This window comes from Monodelphis domestica, chromosome 3 (genome assembly GCF_027887165.1).
Source record: "Monodelphis domestica isolate mMonDom1 chromosome 3, mMonDom1.pri, whole genome shotgun sequence".
In the NCBI taxonomy this organism is placed as follows: domain Eukaryota; kingdom Metazoa; phylum Chordata; class Mammalia; order Didelphimorphia; family Didelphidae; genus Monodelphis; species Monodelphis domestica.
The window spans coordinates 168,752,101-168,769,474 of record NC_077229.1 but is presented as its reverse complement, the minus strand read 5'-3'; the positions used below and the strand labels follow the sequence as shown (position 1 = coordinate 168,769,474).

The 17,374-nt window shown below is 35.9% G+C and overlaps 1 protein-coding gene and 1 long non-coding RNA gene across 4 annotated transcripts in view; one reads left to right on the top strand and one right to left on the bottom strand.

Moving 5' to 3' along the window:
- Window positions 1–17,374, top strand: part of GRHL2 (grainyhead like transcription factor 2) — a 220,899-nt gene that overhangs the window by 118,181 nt on the left and 85,344 nt on the right. For all 3 annotated transcript variants that reach the window (XM_007488168.3, XM_007488169.3, XM_007488167.3), the window contains exon 8: window positions 14,644–14,738. In XM_007488168.3, the coding sequence (XP_007488230.1) occupies window positions 14,644–14,738 (95 nt within the window). The remainder of the gene's footprint in view (window positions 1–14,643; window positions 14,739–17,374) is intronic.
- The window catches only part of LOC103096529 (uncharacterized), a 55,007-nt gene that overhangs the window by 15,161 nt on the left and 22,472 nt on the right, over window positions 1–17,374 (bottom strand). The window lies entirely within an intron of this gene.

Below are 17,374 nucleotides of genomic sequence, written 5' to 3'. Positions count from 1 at the left end.
ATTGTAAAATTTGGGTTAAGTATTTGATCATAGTTAAGATATCTTTACATTTCTAGCCTTTGTGTGTTGTCTGCTGACTTTTGTGTTCTTTTTGCAAACCTCAACTTTTTACTTATTTTAACTTTAAAAAAGAAATTGTGTATATATCGTATTAAAATATAAAATATTTTGCTATTATACAATACTATACATATGTTTCATGCATTTCTGAGTTCCTAAACTTTTTTCTATGATGTCTGGTAGGCTTTGTGTAAATTCCCATTTAATTTCTTATGCCAACCAGCAATATATCTGCAATGAAGAAAGTTGTGATGTGGAAGAGATACCTGTATATAGGTTACTAAGGAAATCAATAACATTTAATATAATTATAAAAATATTATAAATAAAAAACGCAAATTCCCAGATCTTAGCTTATAACAAATTCATCTTCTGATCTTGGGAGAAGAGAGAAGCACAAAGATGTGGTGGTGAGCATAATAGATACTCTTACCATTTCTCTGGTCTTCAGTTGGGGAGACCAAGTTTAATTGGTTTATTTTAATTGCTGACTGCTCTTCTTTCCTTATTAGCTCATACCTTAGAAGCCAGCTTTTTCTGGAGAGATTGAAAATGAGATAGGATACAATATTTTGTTTCTCCACAAACTTCCTGCTTCCTTTAGCCTAGGGCTGTTATCCACCTGTCTTTGGGGATATTCTATTTCCCTTAGATGGCAGATGAGTAGAGAGACAAATTCTGTCGTATCTTAATGGATATCCTTTGTCTAGTCCAGTTAAACTATATTAGAAAGTTACCCCTGCTTAAATCTTTCTTTTGTTCTTGTCTATCTCTAAAGCAGGGGTCCCCACACTTTTTACATAGGGGGTCAGTCCACTGTCCCTCAGACCATTCGAGGGCTGGACTATAAAAACAACTATGATCAAATCTGTAAACTGCTGTCTGGGATAGCAGAGGCTGCAGCGCTGGCTATGATGGGTCTGCCACACCTTGCACAGGTCCATCACTGCCACCACGATACCAGGCAGCAGTATACACAGTGCGGAATCCCCTCCCCCAGATCTCCGCTCACCATGCTGATGTCTTCCATTGTACAGCCCCATAATCCTTTGTGTAGCACCTCGTTCTCATTCAGTTACTCTCAGAACAAGGTGCCACACAAAGGATTATGTCACCGGAAGTAGTACTGTGCTTGAGTGATGCCATGCTTTACAGCACTGCCACATACAGTGCTCCTCTCACTGACATCCAATGAAAGAGGTGCCCCTTCTGGAAGTGCAGTGGGGGACAGATAAATGGCCACAGAGGGCTGCATTTGGCTTGAGGGCCATAGTTTGGGGACCCCTGCTCTAAAGTAATTGAAGTATCATGTTATGCCATTTTGTGACCTAATTTGGGGTTTTCTTATCAAAGATACTGGAGTGGTTTGCCATTTCCTTCTCCAGCTCATTTTACAGGTGAGGAAAATGAGGCAAAGAGGGTTAAGTACAGGGTCACACAACTAGTAAGTATCTGAGGCTGGATTTGAGTTCAGGAAGATGAGTCTTCCTAACGCCAAGCCTGGCACTGATAATGCTTCACCTAGAGTCATACAAACTTCAGAAAATTCATTTCAGGATTATAACACATTTTAATTTCCACAATAGCATAACACAGAAGTATATGCCAGTTGAATATCATCAAAAAAGGGTAGGAATAGCCAGGTTTCTCACCCTTTTATGGGATTTTCAGTTGGGTACTCCAGTTTCTCTGAGCCCTTCAGTCATAAGGCTTTTGCTTCTAGTATAAGTACTATGGAACCTGAAATCATGACTCAGGAGTTGTCAGTCAACTTATGTGCAGCATGTAGCATTTCACCAAGAACATGTCATTTTCTAGTTCATCAAAAAAAAAGTCCCAAATGATCTTGATATTGTTAACTTTTCCTTATTCATGCTAATTGAAGGGAATGAAATAGTAGATGAATCAGAAATCATTTTCTTGGAATAACACCTTTTCTTTATTTTTCAAACAAAAATAATAACTGAAAAAAATCCCACTTATTGTTTATAAAAGGAAATTAACTTCACAAAGTCTGAGAGGAATCATGGTGTGATGGACAAAGTGTTGGATCTTTATTCAAGAAGACAAGGGTTCAAATTCTTCCCTTATTATTTCTATTCCCATAAGTAAGTAACTTAATTACCCAGAGCTTCAGTTTCCTCTTTAATAAAATGTGGATGAAAGTAGTAGCATTTACTTCACAGTATTCTTGAAAGACTCAGAAAAAGTAATGTATATGGATTCCTTTAAAATATTAGTTATAAAAACACAAAGATACATTGTTTTATAGTATAGACACATACAGTATAGTATAGTCACTCTCTTTTGAATTGATTATCAAAAATTAGAAACTAACTTAAAATAGAAAGGTCTCTAAACTATTGGAGTAATACCTTTTGATTTTTAAATAATCAATTAAAATTTTTATTGTAATATATAATGCAGCTGATTTATAAGCCACATCTAAAAGGGAAGCTTGTTATTCTGATAATAATACATAGCTCTACATTGATGTACTTTAAAATTTTAAACTATTGTTATTTTTATAAAGGATTAAGAAACATAATCTTTTTGGGGGATTGGCAGCTAAGAGATACAATGGATAGAGCTCTGGATTTGGAGTCATGAAGACCTAAGTTCAAAACTGACCTTATATATTTACTAGCTGTGTGAACCTGGGCAAGTCATTTAACTCTTTGAGCCTCGATTTCTTCATATATCCATTGAGCTAGAGAAGAAAATGGGAAACCATTGCAGTATCTTTGCCAGGAAAACCCTAAATAGGGTCATGAAGAGTCAGACATGATCGAAGACAATTGAACAACAAATAATCATATACTTCTCTACAATAATTAGTAAGCAATTATAGTACATCTACAGTTATCAAAGTGATATTATAGGATTTTCTTCAGTATCCTACAGCAGACTCGTGTTCTTTAGGAGCTCATACTTTACATTCTACTAGGCATCTAGGAAGGGAGGTTTTCTACTGGATCAAGCATGGGGCTGGACCCAGGAAGAATTGAGTTCAATTCCAATCTCAAACACTTGCTAGTTGCATCAACTTGAATAGATAACTTAATCTCTATCAACCTCAATTTCCTCATTTATAAAATGGGGTTGATAATAGCATCCATCTCTCAGGGTTTTTGTGAGGATAAAATTACAGATCTTAAAATGCTAGCTATTTTAAAGCAAAGATTTCTTTTCCTGAAAAGTTATTACATTATAATATTGGGATTTATATTTTAACTTTATTTTCCATTATTTTTCTTTTTCTGGGATTGAAAACATAAAATATTAATGGTAGAAAGAATGTTTCCTTTGGAGTCAAATGTCCTTGATTTGAAACCTGGATCTGCCGTTTACTATATATGTCACTTTGAAGAATTGACAAAGATCCCTGAATATCATTTTTTGTCTCATCTTTAAAATTAATGGTTTGGACTAGATAGCCCCTATGGTCCTTCAGAGTTGCAAACCTATGATTCTAAGTCCCAAGGGTCTCATTTTTCTTATTTGTAAAATGAGGAGGTTGAACTAGATCAACTCAAAGATCCCTCCAGATCTGTGATTCTCTAAAACCTTTGTTTAGTTGTTTTATCTGTGTCTCACTCTGGCACCCCATTTAGCATTTTCTTGACAAAGATACTGGAGTAGCTTGCCATTTCCTTCTCCAGATCATTTGACATAGGAAGAAACTGAGGCAAACAGGGTGAACAGACTTGCCAAGGTCACACAGCTATTAGTGTCTGAAACCATAGCTTTGAACTCAGGAAGATGAGTTCCTGACTCTAGGTCTTGTATTCTATCCACTGTGCCACCTAATCACTCTAATGCTCCTTTAAATTATAGACAAATGTTCAGGTCCATAGTACTATGTAGTCCATGCTCTTTAATTATTGTGTATTGTCACTCAATCCCATGAAGGAGATTGTGGTTATGAGTTAAATTGCTTTTGTGCCTGCTTCTCTTTTGTAATCAAGCCCAGGAGGCAATCAGTGCCATGCCCTTCTAGACTGTTCTCTTATAGTCTATATAGTCACTGGTTCCATCACTGTGCTGCCACATTTGGGGAGCACTACCTTACCAAAGGTTTTACTGATCTCACCTACAACCTGCCCCCCCTAAGAATTATGTGGCCTCGAGATGGACTGAAGAGAATAGTCTGACAAGTCTTCTGCACTTTTCTCTAAGAGAACTAGTCATTCTTTCTCCAGTATGTTGTCCACATTTCCTTCTCACAGTGATAGTTCACAGAGAGCTAGCTTCCCTCCCCAGACTTACATAAGCTCTTCTTACTCTTCAGACTGAAGAAAATTAGACTCTTGAAAAAAAAAAGACAACAGCTCTAGAGCATAAGAAATAGATGCTTGAATTCCTCCAGGTAATTTTCATGACTCTTTTTAGAGACTAAAGTACTCATGGAATCTTAGGATGTTGGCCCTGGAAGTGATTAATGACAATTCATGATGAAAAATGGAAACTCTTGAGGGCCTCTGACTTTTCAAAAACATTGTAGACTCACTGATAAGTCATAGTAGTGAGTCACAACAAATTAGGGAAGGAGGCTTATCGCTACCATCTGCACAGGACTCAACTTGATGGGGAATCTGGAGGACTGGCCAGGAACTACCAAATAGCAAACTTGTTGCTTTCCTTAAATTTCATCACCTTCCCCCCTTCCCACCATTATTGTATTTGTGCATATGGTAAGGCATGCCCTGATTTATGGAGAAATGCTATGACCACAACAAGGAAAAATTCCTTTTCATCTCAGATATTTAGTTGAGGAAACATTTGTACAGTAAATTCTGAGCAGGTTACAACAGTGTTTTATTTTGAAAAGTAGTCAAAAGCTATGTGGTTCTTAAATATTAAGTATTTTTTCAAGAGGAAAAACATACTGAAGCCTCATCAGACCTATATATCTCAATATATGTCTCAGTATCTCAATATCTCTCAGACTCCATGTAGCTCAATATATCCTGATTCAGTTGAAGATTAGAACTCATAGGGGAGAATTATTCTCTGAGGTCTCTCTTACTTCCCAAAGACTCAAGTCCACTTGGCTACCCAACCTTGGCAGACATACCACCCCTAGGAGGAAGAGTTGCCCAGCGTAGTTAAGAGCAAAAAAGGAATGAAATTAGTGGGTTTATGGTTCCATCAGTTGTGCTACAGCCCCTTCCCAATTCCTGCTGTATTCAGTACTTTTCTGCATAGGAAAGATTATATGGGAAGCCATAGTCAGTTAATACCTAATGGCAGGCAAAAGATAAGTAAGAGGGGGGAAAAATCATTGTTAGCAGTGCAGTATTGGATAATAGGGAGATAACTGGGATTCTCTTGATTCTCTTTTCTTTCTCTTTTTAAAAAACCTTTACTTTCTATCTTAGAATTAATACTATGCACTGGTTCCAAGGCAGAAGAGTGATAAGGGCTAGGCAAAGGGGGTTAAGTGATTTGTCACTTGGTCACCCAGCTAGGAAGTACATGAGGTCAGATTTGAACCCAGGACTTCCTGCCTCTAGGTCTGGCTTTCAATGCATTAAGCCATCTAGATGTCCCCTCTACTTTCTTTTTAAAAAAATGTATTGTGGGCCTCCTGGTAAGTTAATTTCATAGATGTGGGAGATTTAGAAGCAACATGATGTAGTGCACAGATTCTTAACTTAGGGTTCATAGACTCTTAAAAGGATCAAGGACATATTTGGGTTTTTTCTTTTTTTTAAAATTATGTTTTTTCCAATTACATGTAATAATAATTTTAAACATAAATTTCCTGAAATTATGAGATCTAAATTGTCTCCTTCCCTTCCTTTCCTCCTCCTTCCCTGAAATGGCAAGCAATTTGACCTAGGTTATACATGTATGTTCATGCAAACTGTATTTCCATGTTATGTGCAAATACTCAATATAACCAGACCCTCCAAATAAAACACCCATAAATAAAATAGAGTGAAAGATACTATGCTTCAACCTACATCAGCTCTTTTTCTGGAGATGGATAGCATTTTTCATCTGAAGTCCTTCAGAATTGCCTTGGATCATTGTGAGAATACCTCACTCTTTCACAGTTGATCATTGTTACAATATTGCTATTACTGAGTACAATGTTCTCCTGGTTCTGATCACATTACTCTGCATCAGTTCATGTAGGTTTTCCAAGTTTTTCTGATATCATCCTGATCTTCATTTCTTATAGCATAGCAGTATTCCATTGCAATCATATCCCACAATTTATTCAGTTATTCCCTCAATTTCCACCTCTTTGCCACCATAGAAACATCTGTTATACATATTTTTATATAAATAGGTGTTTTCCCTTAAAAATATTTTTGGGATACAGCCTTTTTATGGTATTAATGGATCAAAAGGCTATGCATATGTTTATAGCTCTTTGGGTATAGTTCTAAATTGTCGCTCAGAATGGTTGGATCAGTTCACCACTCCACCAACAATGCATTAGCATCCCAATTTTGCCACATCCTAAATGGAAAATATATAATAAAATATAGAAAACATTTCATTTTAAAACTAAATCAATATGTGACCAAAGGGATCCTTATTAGTGGCTCTTGTTTATTTTAGTTTGATGCCATTCTATTCAGTCTTAGAATTTTTCTTGGAAGAGGGAGTTCCCCTATCAGAACTTGTTCCCCATCTTCAGGAAGTCATCTATAAATAAGATGATATTAGTAATATGAAAATATTGAAACTAGTGGGAAGAATTTTTTACTTCTAAAAGAAGTAACAAGTTAACTATATTTTTTTCTGCCTTTTAGAATGCAACTTTTGATAGTTCATGGAGTTATAACCAGGAACTTGGGTTCTTGAAGGTGGAGCACAAGCTCTGTCAGGTTCTAACAAGCTGGAAAAGTCAGGCTAAGTGGTGGTTTGACTGTCCCAGTAGTAGCCTAGGTATGTTTTCAGTGGCTTGGGTTGGCTACAGATGGATATTTTAGTCTGAACACCTAAAGGCCAAGAATTAAGTTGAAGAATAAGTTGCATTTTGTATTGATTAAAGGAGTGTTTATACTGAAAAAAAAATTACTATTTGGTTTTTGAAACATTTTAGAAGCAAAAAATTGGGGAAAATTTAATGCTAGACTTTCAAATGTAAGGTATATTAATTACAACATGGAAAACAGAAATTCATGTGTTCTTTTATCCGTTGTTTTTCTCTTCTTCGACACTTCTCTCTAAAATCTTCCCAAATGAGGTTCTAGGATCTTCATGGATTTTTTGTTTTGTACTTTGTTCAGTTTATCTCAGATTCAGTGGTAAAGTATCATTTAGAATTTGATTGACTTGGATCAGTGCAAATGATATTTTATTTTATTTTATTTTTTAAAAATCCTACCTTTTGTCTCAGAATTAATACTGTGCATTGGTTCAAAGGCAAAAGAGTGGTAAGGGCCAGGCAATGGAGGTTAAGTTACTTGCCCAGGGTCACACAGCTGGGAAGTGTCTGAGGCCAGATTTGAACTATTCAAGTTCATTTTTTGACAGGTCTTAGGCCAATTATCTTTAAAAGAATATAGTTAATGGGGTTCATAGTGGCTTTATGGTCCCATCTCTTTGAAACTAGAGGGAATATCTTATAAGGTTCTGAAACCCTGGTGAAATTTATAGATTAAAACCATAGGCTCTTGTCTAGAGACGCTTTTTAGCAGTTATCATGTCTTCTCATTAAAGCTCTCAACAGAAAGAATTTAAGTGCCAACAACACACTCAGGCATGAAATTATGTAAATTCTAAATTTCTTTTCATTGTTTATGAAGTCTAAAACTTGCCAAGAAAAGTTTCAACAAAATATGTTTGAACACCTTATGGTTATGGAGGCCAAAATAAGGTGGAGCCAGTTAGAAAAAAAAAACCCAAACTAAAAAACAAAAACACTTTCCACATTCTCCAGAAATGCAAGACTGTTTCTAGTTTTTTTCTGCTGTTGGAAAGAAAAGAATTTAAAGGGCCCCCTTTAAGCAATGCTCATTTAACTAACCTCATGGTTACTAGCAGTGACCACAGCACAAAGTATGCCATTATTGTTGATAACAAGAATACCACTAATAGTAACATAGGATTATTTTTTTGTCATATATAATCAATATCTTAGGATAATAGTGAGTTGGCAATTAAAACTTTTTTTACTTAATATTTAAATTTTTTCCAATTACATGTAAAAACAATTTTTATCATTCATTTAAAAAACATTTGGAGCTCCAAATTCTCTTTCTCACTCCCTCCTCTGTCCACTCCCTATGATGGCAAGAAATTTTATGTAGGTTATATGTGTGCATTATCTATCTTTAGAATATAATTAATTAAATTTTTTGAAAATAAAAATAATTATGTCTTTTTCCTGTGGAGAGTATGTTATGTACAATTTTATAGTATGTGGATAAATAAAGCCATAAAAAAATTCCAAAACAAGCAAATTTGAAAAATTCCATTTTTCAGATAACTCTATAAATTTAGAGGTTGTGTAGAATAGCTGGTGCAGAGGAAAGTGTTGGATCTGAAACCAGAGGAACTGGGTTCAAATCCCAAATGTATAACTAACTCCCTGTATGTAGACAGGTCACTTAATTTTCCTAGGCTTGTTTCCTTATCTGTATAATGATGAGGTTGGTTTACATGACTTTTAAGGTCTCTTCCAACTTTAAATCTATGATCCAATCCATAATAAAATTGAGTTGGTTTTGCATAATAGCAGCCCACCTGTATTTAGTGCTTTAAGCTTTTCAAATTGCTTTCCTCATACCATGTCTCCTGTTATTAAAATTCCCAAAGTATATGTGGTAGAGCAGCTAGATTCAGTCATGGGGAGAATGGTTCCATAATTGGAGACAACCTGGAAGCATCTGAGGCAGCTGAGGAGGCTTTTTAGGAATTAAATTTTTTGTTGCAGATTGTGTTCATTTGGGTAATATAGATTTATTATGCATTAAAATGCATACATGCCCAGCTGCATAAGTGCAGAATTGGGGAGACATGGCTAAACAACAATTGAGGTAAAAAATAATGCTCTTTTTGTGGACTTTCATTATAAGTCTAACATGTGACATGGCAGACAAAAAGTTCGACATGATTTTCAGCTGCTTTAGTGGAATCATGGTATATGGAATGAGTGGAGGAATAATCCTGAAATATTGTGCAGTAGTCAAACCTTGTCCAGAATGTTACTTTGCTCTGGAGTTTATGTTTTAGGAAAGGCACTGACAAGCTGGAGTATATCCAGAGAAAGGCAAGCGGTGTGTGGAGGACCCTAGGAACCTTTCCATGTGAGGATTAATTGAAAGAAGTGGCGTATGTAGCTATGATACGAGAAAATTTAAGGACTATGCTACCTGACAAAGTATTTGAAAGACTTGTATTGACCAAGGGCATCATTATAATGTCCTCTAGATGAGATCGTTCAGTTCTGTCCAATGCAATTTTATGAATTTGCATTTTGGCATCCAAGTGGGAGGCTGCCATTTTGTAAGTGACATATGGACCCTAACCAAACGGGCATATTCATTTAAGGCCATTCACAACCAAAATTAAATATCAACACATTGAAATACAACTACTAGCTATACCTATATTAGGTTATCTCTGACTATTATAAGTTTCCAGAACAAAATATTTGTTCACAAGTTACTTGTGAGATATTTCAGACTTTAGAAATTTTGTTTTTATGACTTTAAAAGGCAGAAGAGAAAATCAGCAAAACCTTCTTCCACGTGGGTCTGTGTATTCTGTTTATCTTAAGTAAAAAGCTAATTATTCTATTTATTTGGAATTGTCCAGCTGAATTTAATAGGACTCATCTGGCCATTTGCAGATATATCTACCTCTTTGGAAAAGAACAGATTTCTGCACTTAGGCTATAATGTATAAACTCTCCCTAGTCTTTGGCTAATTGGGAAGCATCTCAATGGACTGTAGTATATGCTCCCTGAATTATTAACAGAGCCCTAAGCCATTTTAAGCATTCCAAGCACTTTGTTCCACTAGTCCAGACAGAATCCTTGCCCTTCAGAGGGGAAAATAATTTTATTATAATTATACTCCTCTTCTTAACCTCCAACAAGATATACAAAAAAAGAATCGAAAGCCAGCATTAGTTTTAAATAATTTACAAAGATCATTTCATGCCACATTTAATTAGAGTATGGAAATGAACCTTTCCTTTAACCCATTCCAGAATTGCACATCCATAAGTGACTAGTTTAAAGAAAACTCAACATACAAAAATTTGAACTTAAAAACAAACTGCAGAGTTATGTTTTGCATCACCAAAGGATTTTTCATTTCATAGAAGAATTTGTTGATGTATTTCCTGGCATATTTTAAGTGTATTACCATAGCATAAGTTTACACAGAATTTTTCAGGAACACATATGTCATATAAAGGAGGAATACAAACACACATGGCTGGTCTTCCACCCTCAAATTAAGTTTATCATCAATGTTTTCCAATTTCTTGTCTGTTCTAGAAGAATTCCACCTTTCTATCCTTCCATCTTTTATCCTACCTATCCAAAGTGTTCCAGAATCTCATGAAATTTACTGTATTTTCAGGGCTCTTCACTCTAGTATCCTACTCAAAGCTGTTTTCTCCCTACTCCGTATGTCATATTTCAACATTATTTTATCTTTCGTCTTCATTAATGCTCCCATTCACTCCAGCTTTCTATCTCTGGAGAAAGAGGATATATGTGTGTGTATATATACACATGTATATTAAATTCCCACTAAATCCCCTTAGAGATTCAAAACTAGATTAGAATTAGATTAGACCATGGGTCTAATTCATCATGATAATTCTTGTGTTTTTTATTTAGATGCAAGGGAACTGAAGATGAAATTACTACAAATTTAATCAGAAAAGATGGTTGGGAATTTTTGAAACTTTACCATTGGGTAACATATAGAAAAAGTTCAGCCATTATTATTTTCCTATTAGAGTCCATTAGAATCTTAGAATTATAGTCTTAAAATTGGAAGGGTCCTTAGAAGTCATTGAGTTCAATCAGTACATTTTACAGGTGAGGAAACTGAGGCACAGAGAACTTAGACAACTAGGATCACAGTTAATTTCAAGAAGAACCCAGGTCGTCTTGACTTCCAGTCCAGTACTCCATCCATAATATTCTTTTATTTCCCTTATATGTCACACTATAGTATAGTCAATAAATAGTGAGGAGATATGTGATATTTGGAAAGAATACTGAGCTAGAAATTGGGAGAGCTGGATCCAACTTGTATTTCTCACTAATTAGTTGTTCAACTACAGAAAATAGTTGTTATCAACCAAGAAGTCAGGCTACCATCATTCAATCTGGACTACTGAAATAGTTTTCTAACTGGTCTCCCTACTCCAGTCCATCCTCCACTCAACTACTAAAATAATAGATCATTCCTAAAGGACTGAACGACCTTGTCATTTCCACACACATTTCCCCAGACCCCACCTCCTATTCAACAAACTTCAGTGGTTTTCATGACCTCCGTAATCAAATATAAAATCCTGTGCTTGGCTTTTAAAGCCCTTCACAATCTGGTACCGTCTCAGCTGAATTTTGGAACAAATAATCCAATAAAAATAATACTTCTTGGACAATGGGCTCTGAACTATTTACTGTCACCCCCAAAAGACACCCTGGAAGTTATTTTATATAAGTTTCTGAATGATTTACCTGAATTTCCCCTGGCAGCCAGAACTACCACTAAAATAATGGGCATATACATAGTTGTTTGCATATACATAGTCCATGCCCCATTTGAACACAGGCTCCTTGAGGTTAAGGAATATGATTTCCTTTCTTTGCATCTTTTGAGTTTATCCTAGTGCCTGGGATATGGTAGACCCAAAGGAAACACTGGTTGACTTGACTTGACAGGTATTTTCTGCTGGTTGTTATGGAGGATGTAAAAATTTAAGTACTTAATGAGATTTTGCCTCCAAACAACTTGCAGTCTAGTCAGAGAGACAAAGATAATTGCATCTGAAATGATTAATGACTACTACAAGAGGGCACATAATTAAATATAAAATTGCATAGAATGGATTCTATGAATTGTAAAAGTTCAGAGAAAGAGGAAGTTAATTTGGGTTGGGAGAAATAAGAAAGCCCCCAAGGAGGTGATGGGATAAGGTGAAGTTCAAAAGCTAGCAAGGGAAGGGTCAGCTGGGAGTGCCTGTTTTGGGGGTAAAGTCAGAAGAACTCCAGGTTAGGAGATCAACATAAGCAAAGATGGAAATACAAATGATCTAATTATGGGATTGTGAAGCACCTTTGTTCTTGGGGGAGGAAAGGCTATGATAGGGCATGATGGGATATAACAGTGGTTGGAGACGGGATATAATATTCCAGAGAGTCTTAAAAGTCAAATTTAGACTTGATAGGATAGGCAGCAGGGAATGCATGCCAATTTTTTGAGCAGAGGAGTTCTGTGATGGCAGTAGTGTTTAAAGATGACTAACCTGACAGAAACTATTCAGAGAGAATTGGAAGGGGAAAGACTGTAGTCAAGGAGGCTGAGTTAGATGCAGTAAGTAATTCAGATGTGAAGCAATAAGAAACTGGATGAGGATGGTGGCAAAGTGGGGAATGAAGGAAAAGGAGAGAGATTTCCAAGAAAGAATCTATAAAATGTTATTGCCTCTACTTTTCATCTATAGAACAGATATCATATTAGCTAGAGGGTTGTTAGGAAGATCAAAGAAGATAATGTATGTAAAAATACTATGGAAAGTATAAAGTTGGAGTTGAATGTAAGGTATTAATCTGGCTTTTACTTTCCCATATTAGCATCTAAATTCTAATTTCTAGGCCACCTGTCAGGAACAGTTAGAATGGGAGACCCTTGAAGTAGATATCCTTTATGTAATGAGGTCTTTATATTTTTTAACTTCTCTTCCCTACCTATCCTAGATTTAGGGGTATGGTTATTTTCAAAGGGAAAGAGTAGACTATGTCAGGGGGTGCATCTCAGCAGAGGCAAAACACTAGCACACCAAGCATCATATTCTGGTAGCTTGCAATTTCCCTCTTGAGGGCTGGACTCATCCATATGGTTTTTTTAATCCTCATTTAAAAATTCACTACTTGTTTCCTTGTTTAAAATGGCTCTGAGGCACTACCTTGTATTGGGGCTTCAACAATTTCTTTATTTCTTTGCTCTAGTGTTTTTAGAAGGTACAAATAAACAAAAACAAGAAGGAGCTTGATCTCTGCAAAGCTAAACAATGATAAGATTCAGCAATTACCTTCTCATTAAGTGTTGCTTCCTAGAGGACCCAAAAGTTCTGGTGCCTAGGAAAGCTTGCCTGGAAGCTCAGATTCCACTCACTCAAGGTCAAAGTGAGTTCTGATATCAGAAGTAAAGACGGGTTTTACAATTATATCAATTATAATTCTCCATGTGACAGGAGAGTAAGATACTGTATTCCTTTGCTCTGAATCTTCTCCTCTGACTTTAAATATTTGCTTTCTCTACAATTTCTAGGAATAGCAGTAACTATAAGAAGAGCTATCAGTTAGATGATATTTCAAATTTACAAAACACTTTTTCATATCCATTATTTTATTTGATTCTAATCCTCGTATCAAATGGGAGAAAAACAAGTATAATATTATTGTTCCCATTTTACAGATGGGAGGTAAAGGAAATCACAGAGTTGAGCTATGACTCAAAACTATATCTTCCTGAATCTAGGTCCTGTGCTTTTATATGTCACTTTCTTGTAACTTCTTGAATCCTCAGGGATATCTTTCTCATTGTTTTTATTGATTCTCTGATAATTCAACATTGACAATGAGGTAAAATGATGTTAGAGGGATCACACAGTTCCAAAGAAGCCAAGTTGGTGATTGACTGAATGACATTATATAATGTGAGACTTAGTTATGATATAGTAAAGTTATTATTGCAAAATTATTTTAGTCAGGGAAGCCTTATATGCTTATAGTCTCATATGAATGACATAGCGGGGCTAATGGTCCATGTGAACACCAACTTGGGTTGGGAGAAGCATGATGTAGCTGGAAATAGTGTTGGATTGGAAAGCAAGAGAGCTAGGCTAAAGTCCTGGCTCTTCCATTATTGAAGCTGGGTGACCTTAGGCTTACACAAAATACTAAACATTTCTGAAACTCCATTCTCTCATCTAGGAAAATTAGGAATTGAGATGGATGTTTTCTAGGATTCCTTCTGGCTCTAAGAGTTTATTCTTCCAAGAAATCCATATGGGGTTTGCAAGAGAGTGGGAGTTACAGCATGATTGGGTAGCTAAAAGGGAAATCCAAGGTTGAAGAAGAAAATTTCACAGATCAGAATAAAAACCTAAAGTGAAGGAATAAAACTAATAAAAATTGGCTAAGAATATTGCATTTATTGCCATTAATAGTACAATGTGTTTACCATTTTTGTAGAGTAAATATTAGTAATAATGAAATATCAGCAAGAATATAGTCCTTTCCTGGTTGCCATAGAGGCAGTCATGACAAAATTTTGCTCTAATCAGTTGAAGAGTGACACAGAATTCAATGATACAAAACATCTCTTGAAAGTGTTTAATGTTTGTGTGTGTGTGTTTTACAGCAGACTACAAGGAAAGTTTTAATACAATTGGAAACATTGAAGAAATTGCGTACAATGCTGTTTCTTTCACCTGGGATGTCAACGAAGAGGCAAAAGTAAGTAAAAATGGGAAGACTGAAAAGAGATCAAACTTGGTTCCTTCTTTTATAGTAATTCAAAGGCTCCTTCTCTTACATGAAAAAGATAGCTACAAGTATTGCCATTGAGTAGGACCTATACTTGGGGTGAAAGAGTCTTCCACTAGAATAGGAAGCCAGCTCATTGTCATGCCTTTTGGAGCACAGTCATTCATCTTTTTCCTTACACAGAAGATAATGAAATGGAAGAGATCTTCCCCACAGGAGGAGATCCATACCGAAGATTCCCAGGTCTTCAGGCTCCATGAGGGGGGGCTATAAACTGGGACAAGGTTGACTAACTATATTTCTAGATATTCTGGGAGCAGCAGGACATAGTCACTCTGAAACCCATGTAAGCATTTTTCAGAGAAGAAGGGGTTTAATTAAAAGGTGTATAGCTGTGGAGTGATTCTTTACTTGATTAAGGCATGGTTTAATTTGAACAAAGAACCTTCGAGGGGGGAGATGGGCAGGCTTTCTTCCCTTCACAGGGTGTGGTGGTATGTCCTATAGCCATAAAAGAACTTGGCTGATTATTTCATGTTGCTCATTTAATATTTTTTATTAAGTGCTATTTTTTCCTTTGTACTCTTTTTTAATATTGCTAAAATAATATTTTTAATTTAAAAATCATATCATTTATGTTTATTTCTAAATATCTCCCTTTTCTCTTCCTTCCCCAAACAGTCATCTCCTGTAAGGGGGGGAAAGCAGTTCCACAGAACCATCCAACGTATTAACTGAATCTTACAGTTTAGTGAAGGGAGTGGACTGTATGGTACCTGAATTTCCTTCTAGCTGTAAAATTCTAAATTTTATGAAAATTGGACATTTTATCATCATGTTCAATGACTTTGAATCTGTTCTCTTCCATCTCAGTGTTCACAGTTCTGAATTCCTTCCTGTTGTATCGATTGTGTCTAATTGGAACCAAAGGTGACTTCATGTTCTGAGGGTGACATTTAAGCTTGCTTTCTGCTGTAGTCTTTCTAAGAATGTTAAATGGCTAGCCTTTTGTAGAGGGAATTGTCTTCAAACAAATGTGAAGAACAGCTTAACAACTCATTCAATATGGTATTGTTTAAGAACAAGGAAGGAATGTTGGAGAGAGGAGGGACATTTGGAATTCTGAGGGCATGACATCAAAAAAGATGAATTAGAGACTGTCTTATTTCATTGTGTCTAGAAGATGGCTGCAAGCCAGGAATGGCAACCCCCAAAATAAGTAATGGCAATACCTGAGAAATCTGTTGAGGTGTTCCAAGTGACTGAATGGTCCTATTTCAGCAAACATTAGTTAGGCAAAGCATACTTTGTAACACATGTACCAAGTGGGGCTCAGATAAAAGACTGTCATAGGAAAAAAAAATAATTTAGTTCTCTAGTTATCTAGTTCCCTCACCTCCGCCCACCCATATTTTTTTCAGTTCTTTCAGAGCTCTAGATGCATTAGTGTGAACACTGTGGCAACACCATATTATATTCTTCATCTTCTGGACTCCCCTCATCTCCTTTGCAACCATTACTTTTCCTGGGAATCAAATCTTGGCAATCAAAATTTACTTGTAAGGGTGCTCACGATCTCAGGACCCAGATATCAAAATAAATCATAGAATTCATTAGAAACCTATATCCAGACCATCCCTCTCAATTTAAAGATAAGAAAACTAAGGCCCATAGAGATTCAGTGACTTGCAGGTGGATAGAACGATGGTCCCAGAGGCAAGAAGACGAGTTCAAATATGGCCTCAGATATTTATTAACTATGTGATCCTGGACACATCACTTAATCTCTATTTGCCTCAATTTCCTCATCTGTGCAATGGATTAAGAATAGCACCTATCTCCCAGGGTTGTTGTAAGGATCAAATGAGATGATAATAATTTTTATAAAACATTTAGCACAGTGATTGGAACATAGTAAGTGTTATATAAAAGTTAGCCATTGTTTCTCGGCCAAGGACATAGAAGCAGTAATATCAGAGTTTGGATTTGAACTGAAGTCCCGTGACTACAAGCTAATACCCTTTCCACTCCACCACACTACCTAGATGGCTAAATGTTTACTTTACAACAGATTTCTTTATTTCACAGAAGTTTTGGCCAAGGATTCACTCAATAACTAGCTTCTTCTGTGCATTAAACAAAAGTCTGATTTCCATAATTCTTTTCTGAGAGTCCCACCCATTCTAAAAGTCAGGTCCATCTGTAGTATCAATAGGTCAAGCTGGCTAAATGCTCTGTCTTAAAAAAAAGTGTTTTGTTGTTACAAATGGTTCAAGGATTTCCTATTCAATTTGGTTCATGGAATTTGAAAACAATAATATAGTTTGGCTAATCTTTGGACGAAGAGTCTAATTGTACCAGATTTAATATCATTTAAAGGAGCTAGTAGGATGTAGTTTTTCCTTTTTAAAACTAAACTGGAAGTATTAGAAGACATCCATTGATGCTTGTTTTCTGCTTACCAAATGGAAAAATTAAAAAGTGGGGGAGGTGAAAATTACATGGGACAAATGTTTTGAAAATTAATTAGGGACCCCGCATTTTAGTTCTGACTTGTCTTTCTTGTAGTTGAGGTGGGGAGGTAGGGTGGGGCACTACATTTGGAA